This window comes from Oncorhynchus kisutch, linkage group LG18 (genome assembly GCF_002021735.2).
Source record: "Oncorhynchus kisutch isolate 150728-3 linkage group LG18, Okis_V2, whole genome shotgun sequence".
In the NCBI taxonomy this organism is placed as follows: Eukaryota; Metazoa; Chordata; class Actinopteri; order Salmoniformes; family Salmonidae; genus Oncorhynchus; species Oncorhynchus kisutch.
Window position 1 is genome coordinate 43,596,486 of NC_034191.2, and position 17,500 is coordinate 43,613,985.

General features: G+C 48.1%; 2 protein-coding genes across 3 annotated transcripts in view; one reads left to right on the plus strand and one right to left on the minus strand.

Moving 5' to 3' along the window:
• The window catches only part of LOC109909348 (mitogen-activated protein kinase kinase kinase 10), a 41,392-nt gene extending 30,878 nt beyond the window's left edge, over positions 1-10,514 (plus strand). Inside the window, exons 2-11 of the mRNA XM_020508414.2 lie at positions 87-267; positions 1,527-1,675; positions 3,996-4,171; positions 4,334-4,580; positions 5,057-5,179; positions 5,440-5,578; positions 5,752-5,864; positions 6,129-6,379; positions 6,627-7,155; positions 7,756-10,514. Of these exons, the coding sequence (XP_020364003.2) occupies positions 87-267; positions 1,527-1,675; positions 3,996-4,171; positions 4,334-4,580; positions 5,057-5,179; positions 5,440-5,578; positions 5,752-5,864; positions 6,129-6,379; positions 6,627-7,155; positions 7,756-8,168 (2,321 nt within the window). The 3' untranslated portion in view covers positions 8,169-10,514. The remainder of the gene's footprint in view (positions 1-86; positions 268-1,526; positions 1,676-3,995; positions 4,172-4,333; positions 4,581-5,056; positions 5,180-5,439; positions 5,579-5,751; positions 5,865-6,128; positions 6,380-6,626; positions 7,156-7,755) is intronic.
• Positions 10,515-17,123: 6,609 nt separating this feature from the next.
• LOC109909586 (tetratricopeptide repeat protein 9B-like) overlaps positions 17,124-17,500 on the minus strand; it is a 29,199-nt gene continuing 28,822 nt past the window's right edge. For both annotated transcript variants that reach the window (XM_020508610.2, XM_020508611.2), the window contains one exon: positions 17,124-17,500. This exon is cut by the window's right edge and continues 1,054 nt beyond it. The gene's annotated coding sequence lies outside the window, so the exon portion shown is untranslated.

A 17,500-nucleotide genomic window follows, 5' to 3' on the forward strand; every position in this document is an offset into this window, starting at 1 on the left:
TCTCCCGTCTCTCCGTCGCTCTTTCCCCCTCACCCCTTCCCCCTCGCTCTTCTCTCCTCGCCACCTTCCTCCCTCTTTCTCCTCAGTCTTGATCCTGGAGCCCATTGAGAGGGAGGATCTGGGTGGCAGGACCCTGAAGATCACCGATTTTGGCCTGGCACGGGAGTGGCACCAGACCACCAAGATGAGCGCGGCGGGCACCTACGCCTGGATGGCCCCCGAGGTCATCAAACTCTCCCTGTTCTCCAAGAGCAGCGACGTCTGGAGGTACAACACTCTGTCATGTAAACTGTACCGTTTGTTGTTACTGTGGGACATGTCGTACACACAGCACGGTGCACGTGCAACACCCACAGTCAGTAGCTAGTGTCCTTGTTCTTTCAATAATTCAACTATTCATACCCTCAGGGAAATTTACTTCCTCAATATATAAACTCAGCAAAAAAAGAAAAATAAACATCCTCTCACTGTCAACTGCGTCTATTTTCCGCAAACTTAACGTGTAAACATTTCCATGAACATAACAAGATTCAACAACCGAGACATAAAACTGAACGAGTTCCACAGACATGTGACTAACAGAAATTGAATAATGTGTCCCTGAACAAAGGGGGGGTCAAAATCAAAAGTAACAGTCCGTATCTGGTGTGGCCACCAGCTGCATTAAGTACTGCAGTGCATCTCCTCCTCATGAACTGCACCAGATTTGCCAGTTCTTACTGTGAGATGTTACCCTAATCTTCCACCAAGGCACCTGCAAGTTCCCGGACATATCTTGGGGGGAATGCCCCTAGCCCTCACCCTCCGATCCAACACCTCTGGTGAGACAAAACCGCGACTTGTCATTGAAGAGCACTTTTTGACAGCCCTGTCTGGTCCAGCGACGGTGGGTTTGTGCTCATTGTTGCCAGTGATGTCTGGTGAGGACCTGCCTTACAACAGGCCTACAAGCGCTAATTTCAGCCTCTCTCAGCCTATTGAGGACATCAAACTCAAACTGATGGAGGGTGTTCCTGGTGTAACTCAGGCAGTTGTTGTTGTCATCCTGTACCTGTCCCGCAGGTGTGATGTTCGGCTGTACCGATCCTGTGCAGGTGTTGTTACACGTGGTCTGCCACTGCAAGGATGATCAGCTGTCCGTCCTGTCTCCCTGTAGCATTGTCTTAGGCATCTCACAGTGCGGACATTGCAATTTATTGCCCTGGCCACATTTGCAGTCCTCATGCCTCCTTGCAGCAGATGTTAGTGTCTTAACGACCTTTCCACAGGTGCATGTTTATTCATTGTTTATGGTTCATTGAACAAGCATGGGGAAACAGCGTTCAAAACTCTTTATAATTAAGATCTGTGAAGTTATTCGAATTTTTACGAATTATCTTGGAAAGACAGGGTCCTGAAAAAGGGATGTTTATTTTTTTGCTGAGTTTAGTAGGTAACATAAAGTTTGTGTTAAGTTAATATATTAATAGCCTGTACAATCATGACCAGTGCCAGTGATTTGAAGCTGTACCCCCCCCCCCCCTCAGTTTCGGGGTGCTGCTATGGGAGCTGCTAACAGGAGAGGTTCCGTACCGTGAGATAGATGCGCTGGCCGTGGCGTACGGAGTGGCCATGAACAAACTGACCCTGCCCGTCCCCTCCACCTGCCCAGAGCCCTTCGCACTCCTGCTGGCGGGTAAGAACCAAGATGGCTTCCTGTCAGCCCAATTTCACCTATTGATTAGAACCAAGATGGCTTCCTGTCAGCCTGTCAGTCTATTATTGTTGTTGGTCAGAGTGCGAGTACTGTAGGTTCCCCTCCCAGTCAGCCAACTGGCGATTTCATAGGCTCTTGCTCCACTTCTCTCTCCACTATTTCCCTGCATTCCTAATGCTCTTTCTCGCTTCATCCCTCCCTCTCTTTCCTTTGTCTTATCCCCGTTCATCCTTTAATCTCTCCTTTGTCACCCCTCTACCGTGTCCGCTCTCTGTTTTACTGCTCTCTCTCCCCTCTTTCATCTCCTCTCTCTTTTTCTTCAGCCCATCCTTGGACTTGAAATATCATCTGTCTGTCTATAAACAATGGTTTGGGATCTGAGGGCAATTGGTGCTACAGAGCAACGGGGTCTGTTCAGTGGTGTAGGTGGTGCGGAGACGTGTACAGCCACTGTACTTGGTTATTTTGAGAATTTACACGACCGTTCAAAAGTTTGGGGCCACTTAGAAATGTCCTTGTTTTTGAAAGAGAAGCACATTTTCTGTCCATTAAAATGACATCAAATTGATCATAAATACAGTGTGGACATTGTTAATGTTGTAAATGACTGTTGTAGCTGGAAACGGCTGCTATTTAATGGAATATCTACATACAGAGGCCCATTATCAGCAACCATCACTCCTGTGTTCCAATGGCACGTTGTGTTAGCTAATCCAAGTTATTAATTTTAAAAGGCTCATTGATCATTAGAAAACCCTTATGCAATTATGTTAGCACAGCTGAAAACTGGCCTTCTTTAGACTAGTTGAGTATCTGGAGCATCAGCATTTGTGGGTTCGATTACAGGCTCAAAATGGCCAGAAACAAAGCCATTTCTTCTGAAACTCGTCAGTTTATTCTTGTTCTGAGAAATGAAGGCTATTCCATATGAGAAATTGCCAAGAAACTGAAGATCTCGGAACAATGCTGTGTACTACCCCTTCACAGAACAGTGCAAACTGTCTCTAACCAGAGTAGAAAGAGGAGTGGGAGGCCGCGGTGCACAATTGAGCAAGAGGACAGGTTCATTAGAGTGTTTAGTTTGAGAAACAGACGCCTCACAAGTACTCACCAGTCTCAACGTCAACAGTGAAGAGGCGACTCCGGGATGCTCTGTCCAAGTTTCTCTGTCCAGTGTCTGTGTTTTTTGCCATCGTAATATTTTCTTTGTATTGGCCAGTCTGAGATATGACTTTTTCTTTGCAACTCTGCCTAGAAGGCCAGCATCCCGGAGTCGCCTCTTCACAGTTGACGTTGAGACTTGTGTTTTGCTGGTACTATTTAATGAAGCTGCTAGTTGAGGACTTGTGAGGCGTCTGTTTCTCAAACTAGACACTATAATGCATTTGTCCTCTTGCTCAGTTGTGCACCGGGGCCTCCCACTCCTCCTTCTATTCTGGTTAGAGCAAGTTTGCGCTGTTCTGTGAAGGGAGTAGTACACAGCTCGGTACGAGATCTTCAGTTTCTTGGCAATTTCTCACATGGAATAGCCTTCATTTCTCAGAACAAGTATAGACTGACGAGTTTCAGAAGAAAGTTATTTGTTTCTGGTCATTTTGAGCCTGTAATCGAAATCACAAATGCTGATGTTCCAGATACCCACTAACCTAAAGAAGGCCAGTTTTATTGTCTCTTTAATCATCACAACAGTTTTCAGCTGTGCTAACATAATTGCAAAAGGGTTTTCTAATGATCAATTAGCCTTTTAAAATGATAAACTAGGATTAGCTAACACAGCGTGCCATTGGAACACAGGAGTGATGGTTGCTGATAATGGGCCTCTGTACTTGTAACTGGATTCTTCCGTCGAAGGAGAGACGGACCAAAATGCAGAGCGGTAGTTGTCCATGGTTTTTAATGAGAAAAACTATACATGAACAGAATACAAACCAAGAAACGTGAAAACCCGAAAACAGTCCCGTGTGGCACAAACACTAACACAGGAAACAACCACCCACAAATCCCAACACAAAACAGGCTACCTAAATATGGTTCCCAATCAGAGACAATGATGAACACCTGCCTCTGATTGAGAACCATATCAGGCCAAACATAGAAATAGACAAACCAGACACACAACATAGAATGCCCACCCAGCTCACGTCCTGACCAACACTAAAACAAGGAAAACACACAAGAACTATGGTCAGAACGTGACAATTTGCTTTTCTTTCAAAAACAAGGACATTTCTAAGTGACCCCAAAACTTTTGAACGGTCATGTACATTTAAGCCATATTGACTCCTCTCCCCATCCCCAGAGTGCTGGAGCCCTAACCCCCACAGTCGCCCGTCCTTCACTAGTATCCTCATGCGGCTGCTGGCCATCGAACAGTCGGCCATGTTTCAGATGCCCCTGGAGTCCTTCCACTCTCTGCAGGAGGACTGGAGGCTGGAGATCCAGCAGATGTTTGACGAGCTCAGGGCCAAGGAGAAGGTGAGAAGAGCCCCCACGGTCACGTGGGCATGTTGTCAACATCCCCCACAAAGTGGAAGTGGGAAAGTGCCGTTGCCTTGGCAACGTGAATGATCCTCGACAGGGTGTTATGTTGCTGTAGCACCACATCTACATTTTGTTTTATATGCCCCTCTCCTGTAGGAGTTGCGTTCCTGGGAGGAGGCGTTGGCTCGTGCGGCCGAGGAGCAGAGGGAGCAGGAGGAGCAACTGAGGAGGAGAGAGCAGGAGCTGGCTGAGAGAGAGATCGATATTGTGGAGCGTGAACTCAACATCATCATCCACCAGATGTACCAGGAGAAGCCCAGGGTCAAGAAGCGCAAGGGCCACTTCAAGAAGAGCAGACTGCTCAAGCTGGGCAGAGATAGCAACAGCATCAGTCTGCCCTCTGGTGTGTGATGGAGGGTATTGCACCCAAGCACTTATCATATTACTTGAATTTTTTTTTATGTTTCTTTTAACCTTTATTTAACTAGGCAAGTCAGTTAAGAACAAATTCTTATTTTCAATGACGGCCTACCGGGGAACAGTGGGTTAACTGCCTGTTCAGGGGCAGAACGACAGATTTGTACCTTGTCAGCTCGGGGGTTTGAACTTGCAACCTTCCGGTTACTAGTCCAACGCTCTAACCATTAGGCTACCCTGCCGCATCATTCTTTTTTCTTTCTTTTTCTTATTAGGATTGCAAAATTCCAGTAACTTTCCCAAAATCCACAGGTTTTTAAGAAAGACCGGTTGGAGGGTTCACGGATTCCGGAAATCTTCCAACCAGGATTTCTGTGAAACCAAGCAATTTGGTGGAAAGTTACCGGAATTCTTGCTGCCAATCATTTGACTGTAATCCCTCCCTGTTGTGTACGTACACAGGTTTTGAGCATAAGATCACAGTGCAGGCGTCTCCGAGCGTGGATAAGAGGAAGCCCCAGGGCAATGAGAGCACCACACCTCCAGCCAGCCCAGGGGTCATACCCCGCCTCAGGGCCATACGACGTGAGTTGATCTGTGGGGGAGACAGGGACAGGGGTTGAGGGGGACTGGAGGACCGAGGACACACCAAAAAGTTAACACCAGTTATTCAATTGTGGGGGATGCCATTGTGTCAATATAATCTGAAACAATATTGTGGATTCCCTCCTAGATCTGGTATTCAAGTGGATAGAACTGCATTTTGTTATGTTCACGGCACAACGGGAGTTTGTTGATGATGTGTGGTGTTGTAATGACAATAACTGTGTTATTGAGCCCCTCAGTGACGCCCAGCGATGGCAGTAAAACGTGGGGCCGCAGTGCCGTGTGTAAGAAGGAGGACCTGGCAGCTAGCAAAAAGAAGGGACGCACCTGGGGCCCCAGCTCCACCCTCCAGAGAGAGAGACTGGGCGGAGAGGACAGGTAACAGTCATGGTCCAAAAACAGCCCCTTGATAGCCCCATTCCCTTACCTGCCGGCTACCCTTTCAGATTTGTTTCATTTGCACGTCAGAATCATCTCTGAACATTATTATGGCGAGTGTTTGGTGTATGGTACCAGTTAATATTATTGACCCAATCTTCTTCGGCTTGCAGGTTGAAGTCGCTGGGCGACGGATGCAAGGTGTGGTCTTCTAGTGCCCCGAATCTGGGCAAGTCTCCCAAACACGCCCCCATGACCGCCGGCTTCTCTAGCCTCAATGAAATGGGTGGGTCTCTTCATGTATCACCATTTCTGCAACAGAAAATAGGTTGCAAAACATACTGTGGATACAAAATCCGTTGGATTCGTGACTGATTGAAATGCTTTGTTCTCCTTCTCACACTCTCTCTTTCTATATCTTTCTGTCTCTCTCTCTCTCTTTCTCTCTCTCTCTGTCTCTCTCTCTCTTTCTCTCTCTCTCTCTGTCTCTCTCTCTCTCTTCTCTCTCTCTCTCTCTCTCTCTCTCTCTCTCTCTCTCTCTCTCTGACAGAGGAGCACTGTGAGCTGGAGGAGTCGCCCGGGTCTCTGATGCCCCCAGAGCCCAGCAGTAACGGGTCTGTGGAGGAGGGAGGCCCCTCGTTGGGTGGGGCGGGGCCCGGGATGGGGAGCGGGGTGGGTTACCAGGACTCTGTGCGGCGCTGCAGCCAGAGGAAGAAGAGTGACCTGCTGCTGCTGGGCTGTGCCTCTCTACTGGCCTCTGTAGGTCTGGGGCTGGACCTGCTACAGCTGGGGAGACTACAGGTACTGTAGGGAGGGAAATGGGTCTGTAACACACCCAGAAGGACAAAATGACCCAAACCATGGGAAGAGATCCTCAATCCTGCCACCTGGTGTAGCGATGATCTGTACACACTGAATAAGGGTTTACACTCGACACCAGGGAGTTGACAAGGTCTAGTGTGTGTCAGTTGGCAAGATGCAACCGTAGATTGTAAGGTAGATGCCAGCAACCCATTTCCGACCCGTTTCCATGTGTGTGTGTGTCTAGGTCCAACAGGACGAGCAGGACCTTAGAGAGGAGCAGCGCAAGAAAAAGGACAGCATTTTCCAGCGAACGGGTCGCTTCCGTCGCAGCACCTCTCCCCCGAGCCGCACCCTGTCCCTCTCGCTGTCCCGCCGCCGAGACTCTACTCTCCCCTGCACGGACCCCTCTCCCTCCGTCACCCTCCTCTCCCTCTCCTCCCTCTCAGACTGCAACTCCACCAAATCCCTCCTTCCCTCGGACCTTGAGGACTTGGCGTTGACCCCCGGAGTGGGCGTCTCCCTCCCCGCGGTGCCTCCCGTCCCCTCCGTTAACCCCCTCCTGGATCTGAGGGCAGAGAGCTTCAAGAGGGAGCCCAACCAGTCCCTCACGCCCACCCACGTGTCTGCAACCATGAACAGGGGGCACAGACGCACCCCCTCTGACGGGGCGATACGCCCCCGCGCCCAAACCCTAGGGCACCGCAGGACCCCCTCGGACGGCAGCATGCCCATGCCGCCCCCGCCAGGGCCCCCCACCCTCCCCCTACATGCAGGTGAGTGTGTTGGGAAAGCATGATGTCACTATGAGCTTTAATTGAATTGAATTGAAGAAAAGGAAGCAATACACTGTGTACAAAACATTAAGAACACCTGCTCTTTCCATGACAGAGACTGACCAGGTGAACCCAGGCGAAAGCTATGATCCCTTATTGATGTCACTTGTTAAATCCACTTCAAATCAGTGTAGATGAAGGGTAGGAGACAGGTTAAAGATAGATTTTTAAGCCTTGATACAATTGAAACATGGATTGTGTGTGTGTGTCATTTAGAGGGTGAACGGGCAAGACAAACGATTTAAATGCCTTTGAACAGGTTATGGTAGTAGGTGCCAGGCGCACCGGTTTGTGTCAAGAACTGCAACGCTGTGGGGTTTTTCACGCTCAACAGTTTCACGTGTGTATCAAGAATGGTCCACCCTCCCAAAGGACATCCAGCCAACATGACCCAAATGGGGGGAAGGGGGTTACAATTGAACCTAAAATAAGACATGGCATGTCATGGCCCATCCCTGTTAACCAAGTGTTCATATTGTTCTCCCCTGTTCTCTCCCTGTTCTCTCCCTCTGGTATCTGTATTTCTCTCTCTTCTCTCAGGTTACAGGGAGACCCTGGACATCCCCCGACTCTCTGACCCCTCCAGCCTCTTCCCAAGGGTCCTCCGCCGCAAGGCCCCCGCTCCGCCTGTCCCTGTCCCGGTCCTGGAGCCCCTGACCATCATCAGCCCCTTGGAGAGGCCCAAGACCCTGGAGTTCGCCCCCCGGCCTCGGCCCACCCCAGCAAGGGTGCGACCGGACCCCTGGAAGCTGGGCTCCCTGTCCAGGACCCTGAGCTCATCCCCGGGCAGCAGCTGTGACAGTCCCCTGGGCTCTGGAGACAGCAGTGCCAGCACCGGTGCGGTCAGGCCCAACCTCATGGACATGGACGTGGATGGACAGAATCTGGACGGCACCGTGCCCCTGTGTGAACAGCACCAGGCTTCACAGCTCTGTGGACAGAACTACGGCTAAGCCACACTCTGCAACATTACTGTATATGGGCAACACTACTCCTAGTGCACACTTCAAAGACTCCTTAGTATGCCCACTTTATTCCTGGTAGCCAATCCCTTTGCGAACAATACTTCTCCTAGTGTCCACTCTGAAGCCCACTTGTGCGGGCTGTACCTCTTTCCTGGTGGTCACTCCTAAGCCTTGTGCCCTCCTAGTCTCATAGTGCTCCTAGTACACACCCAAGCATCCGGGACAGCACTTGTCTTAGTGTCCCTTCCAAAGCCGCCCAGTGTGGGACAACATTCCTCTAAGTGACCACTCCGCAGCCTCTAGAGTCCAAACCTTTAGTGCCCTAGTGACCAGTGTGCCCTCCTAACCTTCCGTATATATTACCCGTCCTCTAAAAAGGAACATGTAAGCCATTACGCTTCTAGGCAGACACTTCTAAGTGCTCATCCCTATCCATCATTTCCTGTAGTAGGGACTCGTTCTGCTTGACCACTCCGTGGACTCTCTGCCTCTCTCGACATGGGTGTCATGTCTGTCTCTGCTCTCTCCTTCCCCAAAGACTAGGGCTGAAGCTTCGCCAGTGGTCGACACTTCACACCTCTCATCAGGGTTGGAATCATTGTACGCTGACTCTTGGGAGTGCCCTTGAAGTGTCCACGTTAATAGTTGTTTTGGGGGGGGGGGGGGGGTGACGAGAGCACCTCTGGGTGCCATGTGAACCCTGCTGCCCCTCCTTCGTATTTACATGTAGTCAATGGCAGGTCGACGCTCCAATCCTGAGCGACTTCCAAATCAGTGCGTAAGTTGCCCTCTTATTGAGCGTCCCCTTCTATAGAACTAATATCCACCTCCCTCACCTCCACATAGCATCTTGCTGTATAGGGATGGTCTCTGTCCTGCCCCCTCTCCCCAAAGGCCGTGACAGGAACCGGGAAGCCATTTTAAGCTCTGCAGCACAATGGACAGGACTTTGCCTCCTCAGCCCTGTGTAGGCGAATGAGTTTGATTCTTCTCAACGCTTGAACCATTCCAGCCATAACCTGTTTAGCACAGCATTTTCTATTGGTTTGGTCGAATTGTGGGTCTGTATGGGTGCAGTCTGTGTGGGTGCGCACGTGCACGCTCACCCGTGCTTGTGTTTTGTGACCGCATGTTATTTTAGCGTGAAGGATGTACTGTAGAACTAGCAAATCCTTAGTAAGAGAGCCGAAACATGCTTCAATCCCCCTCATTCTTTACCTTACGTCCTCATAGGGTTGCAAAATGTCCGGTAACTTTTCCAACATTCCCTGGTTTACCAGAAACCCTGGTTGAAAGATTCCTGGAATAAGCAGGAAATGCGAGAATCCTCGAACAAAGGAATTTGGGGAAAGTTGCTGTAAATGGGAAACTCTATGTCATCATAACCTGGAGTTTCTCAGCAAATGTCCTCTCTCTCACCGATCATCACTGGTTTGTATAGAGCCCCTTTATACACTGCTATATGGATAGTTTACTACAACAACAGCAGGTCCTCTGAGAGCAGAGGAGGACCATGGGAAATGAGGGTAAATCCACTTGCAATAAATGGTTAATGAATACTACCTGTTTTCTACAACAACAAAAAACAAATTCCCACATTCCGTACCCCTGACTTCCTTTCTCTACCTACTGGATAGTGATACAACATCATTGACGGGGAAAAAGGGCACAATCTTTGGTTAAAGAGCCATGATATGGACATGTTATTGACATGTCCGTGTCACAAGAGTACAGACTGTGAAGGACTTGACACAAGGGTGCTTGGGATGTGGACGGCGAATCGAGAGAACTCTGGATTCTCTCGCAGGCCCGCGAGCGCACCCGTACTGTCTGGTTGCCGAAAGACGATGAAGAACACCACTTTTTAATGGCACAGTTGGTCAAGGCTACATACAAGTATTTACTTGGCTGTGTCTGGGAGTGTTTTGTAGGTATGTGTGTGTATGCGCGTGTGTGTGTGTGTTTAGTGTTATTATTTGTATGGGATGATGTCAATCCCATAGGTAGAGGGGTGAGCCAATCTCATCCTTATTCTCCTTGTGTGGTTAAGAACGCTCAGAGTATTTATTAAAATTATTGTTATAATTGAAATAATGATTAATTATTGTTATTATGATTCTCTTTACGGAATATCTGTATATATATATATTTGTTAATATAACACAGACCAACCAAGAAAAACCGAGCAAACTACAGACTGACGGGCGGATGTCTTCGATCTGTCTCACTCTGTGACGTTCTGGGATACCTGACGAGAGAGGGACGTGTTGTTGACTGTTGAGGTGTGATGATGAATGATTTAATGAATGACAAAATAAAAGAGGAAGAGAAGTGCTTGCTTTGTTTCTGCTGTTCCTGTCTCTCTCTCTCTGTCTCTCTCTCGCTCTGTCTCTCTCTCTCTCTCTCTCGCTCTCTTTCTCTACCCCCTCTCTCTCTCCCCTCTCTCTCTCGCTCTCTTTCTCTCTCGCTCTGTCTCTCCCCTCTCTCTCTCTCTCGCTCTCTCGCTCTGTCTCTCCCCTCTCTCTCTCTCTCTCTCTCTCTGTCTCTCTCTCCCCTCTCTCTGTCTCTCTTTCTCTACCCCCTCTCTCTCTCCCCCCCCTCTCTCTCTCTCGCTCTGTCTCTCTCTCCCCTCTCTCTCTCCCTCTCCCTCTCTCTCTCGCTCTCTTTCTCTACCCCCTCTCTCTCTCCCCTCTCTCTCTCTCTGTCTCCCCCCCCTCTCTCTCTCTCCCCCTCTCTCTCTCTGTGGAGTTATATCCATAAGGTTAACTCTCTTTACATTTTTACAAGCTCTAGGGTTTGTAATAGCTGAACATTTACAGCACTTATTTTCAAGTACCACACATTATACTGGATCTCTGTGACCAGGACAAAGGCCTGGCTGCAATAACAGTGAACCTCCTCTAGATGTCATCAAAGCTCATCACGATATGTCACTACTGTCCTTTACTACACTTAAAAGGACAAGTATGGTACAGGTTGTGCTTTTTGATAATCATTTAGTTGTTCACAGGTATCTTTCAGGTTTTCTTCTGTGGCGTTGTATCCTCCGACATTATCATCTGTCTTGTTGTTATGAGTATTACGAGATGGTGCCCCCTTGAGCATGAGACCACCCTGACTAAAAAGTCCCACGGGATCTCTGCAGGATTTTTCTTGCCTTTGTAACGGAATTGTGAAGGTGACCTGTAGGAATGTTGTCTAATGTGTGACTCCAGCATCGTGTTGACGATGAAACATACCTGATACATTTACTCTACGTCTCAGACACCTGACTTAATCGAACAGGCTAATAGAGATGCATTCACAGTCCAGTTTGTACCTGGTGCTAACGGGCGTCATTTGTCCTGATATTGTCAACATTCTGATTGGGCCCACATATTAGCCATTGCAGCTACTCATGGCATTAAAATGCGTCTCCTTACCTATCCACTGTGTCTGCACTGTCACCAGATTTCCCTGGAGGCAAATAATTTAACATATATTGTTTCAAAATAACATCTATTCATTTTTTTTATTTTTTATACTGATGCCATAAGTCAATGGTTTTAGAGGGATGGATACTGATGATTTAAATGGTTTCACTGTCCAAATCAAATCGATTTATAAAGCCCTTTTCACATCAGCCGATGTCACAAAGTGCTACACAGAAACCCAGCCTAAAACCCCAAACACAGACGTAGAAGCACGGTCCGTCTACACTTGTAAGATATCCAGACACAACGCATCTCTGACTACCTCAGGGGGGTGGTCCGAAAAGACTGGTTCTCAGTCAGACCACAATATGTATTTTAATCGTCTACACCCGTCTAAAAACGTGGCGACAATCAAAATGTGACAAGATTAGAACATGGGACGCGTGTTAGCGCCAGGTATAAACGGGGCTCGTGGCAAAAAGCAGTGTGGAGTGTGAAAGAGCATCATCAGCTGTTCGTTCAGCTAATCTGTGACATGAGTTAATAAAAACATGGAACTCATGAATATATTCATCGAAACTGAAAAAGGAAATGAGAGGTTTTTGATGCAAGGCGGAATGTCAGTCAACTCACGCACACGTACACACGCACACACTCACAGTCCTGGTCCATTTTACTGCTCTGTCTGTCTGTCAGTGCGAGAGCCGCCGATCACACACCGTTCCAGACGCCAGCCAGTTGCCTAGCAACCGCTCTTCACATCGATGGCAATGCTATTAAAAGCCACAGCAAAGGAAAAAGGAAAAGGGGCAATGGAGGAAATTTTGACTCAATAAGGATTTGTTTAGAAAGGTCTCATGTACATCCTCAATTCACCTCCGGGTTTCACCAGTGCTGAGGTCGCTGCATCACAGTGCTTCTCTGTTCCCCCGTCTGAAACCTAGTGACACAACGCACACATGCACGTTCGCACTCACACACCCATTGCGTCTATATGTTTGTTCCTATTCCTGTTCTCCTGCCGTCTTTTTGCCTCCTTTGTGCTTTCTTACTTCCTCCATGTCTTGCTCTTTTATCTCAGCATGTCTCTCCTCCTCTTTCCTCCCTCCATCTTTCCCCTGGCACCTCTCAGCGGGTCTATCCCACTGGGCACAGACGTCCATTCAACGTCTATTCCAACGTTGCTTCAACCAGTGTGTGCCCAGTGGGATATCTCTTTGCACCATCCCTCTTTCCTCCCCCCTCCATCTTTCCTCCAACGCGTTTCTCAGCCTCTCTCTCTCCTTCCCTCCTCCACCCCCTCTCTGGAGCTCAGGGAGCCATTAAGCAGGGCAGTCAGTAGTAATAGACAGATTATTGCCTTTGGAGGGAGAAGAGGAGCGGGGGGAGGGAGAGGGGTGGGCAGAGAGAAGTGTGTGTGTGTGTCGTTGAGTACCTCCCACAGTGAGGTAGCACCATGCACTCAGACAACCCCCGAAGACAATCACGCGGCACAATTATTTATCCTTTTAAACTTTATTTATAGTCCTCATTTACCAATCAATAGTGCATTCCCGGGCTAGCAGTTCAATGTAACCAGTTATCACGTCCTCCAATGTTAGGAGTTGGAATATTGATCGGACGTTTCCTCACATGGTCCAATGGGGAAAATGTACTTCTAACCATGATGTACTCATCTTCAAGTCCGACTCTCTCTCTCTCTGGTGCAAGCAAACGAGAAAGAAAGAAAAGAGAGAAAGGAAACGGATGAGTTCTTCGTTGCTGTAGCTCATAAAAAAACCTCTACCGTTTAACTGGTTCGGTTCTCCAACGCCCACTTTCTTCAACGAGATCCACTGTCACTTTGCGTGGGTTTGACAGACTCCCGGAATAGTTGTATGGACCTTCCCAAAACAGCCGAGAACAAATCGTACTGAAACATCGACACAGACACAGTGACAGAGAGCCTGCGGCGCCTTTACACCAAACTGTTTACCCTTCACTTGCTTTCTCACCAGTTGATGAAACAACTCAATAAAGTAAAGCTTTTAAACAGCCATTTTTTTTCTTCCCCTATTCAGTTTTGTATCCCCCCCCACAATTGTTTCATAACCACAAAAACGACTTTGACATTTGACAAACATGTACCTCAAATGACATCAAAGGAAAGAGATAAAAAAAAAAAAAAAAAAAACAGAGCCAGTATTTACTTTCCCAGTCCTCGTTTTAGTTTGTGCTTTTGCAGTATGTTTTCAGAACTAGGCTGCTGTGGAGAGGATGTCTCTATCTATGTTCGTACAGACAGCGTGTTGTAACATTCTGCCCACAATAACTGGTCCAGGGTCATTCCATTGTTTATCTCACAATGGGTCATGTTTGGGCAGGGCTGGGAAGAACTTAGCCCTGACCTGTTTTTATGTGTCGACCGTAACCGTAGACATGGAGCGAGAAAGCACATTGGGACAACGACAGGATGGTGGACGGATGCATTGGAGATAGGAACCACGGGGAGAAAACCTATTCCCAAGAGGACCATGCGTGAGGAGGGCCAGTTTAGCCAGCCATAGGGACTAATACAACACTACTGCTTTCCTGTTCTGTTTTGGAGCGACAGTGGTGAGGTTGAGAGAGTAAGAAACCGAGAGGTACACTACATGACAAAACGTATGTGGACACCTGCTCGTCGAACATCTCATTCCATAATCATGGGCATTAATATGGAGTTGGCTTCCCCTTTGCCGCTACAACAGCCTCCACTCTTCTGAGAAGGCTTTCCACGAGATGTTGGAAAGTTACTGCAGGGACTTGCTTCCATTTAGCCACAAGAACATTAGGGAGGCACGCACTGATGTTGAGCGATTAAGTCTGACTCGCAGTCGGCGTTCCAATTCATCCCAAAGGTGTTTGATGGGGTTGAGGTCAGGGCTCTGTGCAGACCAGTCAAGTTCTTCCACACCGATCTCAACAAATCATTTCTGTATGGACCTCGCTTTGTGCATGGGGCATTTTCATGCTGAAACAGGAAAGGACCTTCCCAAATTGTTGCCACAAAGTTGAACGCACAGAATCATATAGAATGTCACTGTGTGCTGTAGCGTTAAGATTTACCTTCACTGGAACTAAGGGGCCTAGCTCAAACCATAAAAACAGCCCCATACTATTATTCCTCCTCCACCAAACTTTACAGTTCCCACTATGCATTGGGGCAGGTAGCGTTCTCCTGGCATCTGCCCAACCCAGATTTCAGATGGTGAAGCGTGATTCATCACACCAGAGAGCACATTTCCACTGCTCCAGAGTCCAATGGCGGCGAGCTTTACACCACTCCAGGCAAAGCTTGGAATTGCGCATGGTGATCTTAGGCTGCTCGGCCATGGAAACCCATTTCATGAAGCTCCAGACGAACAGTTCTTGTGCTGAAGTTGCTTCCAGAGGGAGTTTGGAACTCCGTAGTGAGTCTTGCAACCAGACAATTTTTACGAGCTAAGTGCTTCAGCATTCTGCATTCTAGTTCTGTGAGCTTGTGTTGCCTACCACTTCACGCCTGAGCTGTTGTTACAACCTAGACGTTTCCACTTCACAATAACAGCACTTACAGTTGACTGGGGAAGCTCTAGCAGGGCATAAAACTGACTTGTTGGAAAGGTGGCATCATCTGGCGGTGCCACATTGAAAGTCACTGAGCTCTTCAGTAAGGCCATTCTACTGCCAATGTTTGTCTATGGAGATTGCACGGCTGTGTGCTTGATTTTAAACACTTGTCAGCAACAGGTGTGACTGAAATAGCTGAATCGACTCATTTAAAGGGGTGGCGACATATTTTGTATATATATAGTTGGAACTCAATTTATTTTATTTTACCACTTTTTCTCCCCGATTCCATAAAATCCAATTGGTAGTTACAGTCTTGTCCCATCGCTGCAACTCACGTACGGACTCAGGAGAGGCAAAGGTCCAGAGCCGCGCGTCCTCCGAAACACAACCCCGCCAAGCCGCACTGCTTCCTGACACACTGCTCGCTTAACCCGGAAGCCAGCCGCACCAATGTGTCGGAAGAAACACCGTACAGCTGGCGACCGAAGTCAGCGTGCATGTGCCCGGCCGCCACAAGGAGTCGCTAGAGTGCGATGGGACAAGGACATCCCCAGCCGGCCAAACCCTCCCTTAAACCAGACGACGCTGGGCCAATTGCACGCCACCTCATGGGTCTCCCGGTCGTGGCCCGGCTGCAACACAGCCCGGAATTGAACCCAGATCTGTAGTGACGCCTCTAGCATCTCGATGCTGTTCCTTAGACCGCTGCACCACTCGGTGGGGCTGGAACGGTGTTCTTAATGTTTGGTATACCCCCCCACCCTTACTGTTGTTACTGATTGTTCTGTTTCATTGACAATCCCGATTATTATTACAAAAAATCGTATTATGTTAATGTTTTTAAGCATATCCATTTCCAAATTAGGCTTTGGCAATGTGGACATTGTTACAAAATAAAGCAATTCAAATTTAATTGAACTGAGATAGAAGAGAGAGAAAGAGAGCGAGATGGGGGGGCAAGAGGTGGAGAGAATGATAATCAGAGAGAGAGAGAGAGAGAGTGAGAGAGAGTTCTTGGTGGTTCCACACCATGCTGCTGTTACCATTGCTCCAAGGTGTTCACCCCCCTCAACCTCTCCACCACGCTGCTCTAACATAATCCCATCTCTACAGATTCAGAGCGACATGGCATTCGTGCCGCGTTAGTGGTGCTGCTGGCCCATTTCTCTCTCCAGTTGGAGCCTCTGGCTCATGCAAGTTTGCTCCAGGCATCGTGCTGCTGCCTCTCCAGAGTCGCATTGACACACTTTGGTCCCGATCTCCCTCATATTAGGTCACAGGCAAATGAGGAGAACTGCTATCGTTTTGATATTGCATTATTCACTCCTCTGATGTTTTTTTGGGGGGGGAATTATTCTTCTCATGGCTCACGTTGGCCAAGGCAGATGACTGCTGCCGGCCCTAATTCCTTTCTGTATGGGGCCATATAAGTCTAGTAAAATCAACCTATGCAAGATACAAGATACCATTTCCAGGCTAAACTGCTGACTACTCCATTAACCAATTCCACGTGGGATGAATGGGAAAGGGGGCACAACATGCAATGTTAAAGAAAGCAACAAACCAGACATGATCCCTGGCATCTGGATTCAAAAATGGCTTCCACCTGAGCCACACATTACCATGCAGGGGCTTGGCTTGCAAATAGGGTGTAGGAAACTGGGTTCCATGGTATTAGATGGAGAGATTAAGCTGATGCTTTAACATTGGTCAACTCAAACCTCTCCTTAGAACAAGGCAGGTACTTCTATGTATTTCTAGAAATCCCAGCAACCCTTATAGGCTTTATCAACCTCAATGGGATTTGTCTTGAGAGAGTATGCAGTGGCACGATGGGTCTGTGTGTGTAATATGTCATTAGCTGGCCTTGCCCCAACCACAATCCTCACTCGTCTTGGTCTATTATCACTAGTGTTGTGTAATCTGTCTTACAGAGGCAGCACATTTTGAAATGTTATTTTTTTTTTTTTGGAACACTGATATCTATCAAAATATACACGATCAAATGGGAATCTCAAATGGCGCACTCCTGTTGATGGTTGAGACACTTCAGAAGGATACAGTATCTGTGATCGGATTCCCTGCACTAACACTGGCCAAGAGTGTCTCATGATGTCACTGATGTCTGGGAGGATTCAGCATCAGCGATAAAGGGCCTGGAAGTAGATATTCGGAATAGAAAGCAGAAGAGAACTCTGTGCAGCCATGGGTGCTTGTTGGAACCTCAATCCCACTGGCTATTTTCCATAGTGACATCATTAGCTAGGAAGCAGGGGGGGGGGGGTAACAGTCTGACAACACACATTCCATGGGGGATTTGACAACAGATTCAAG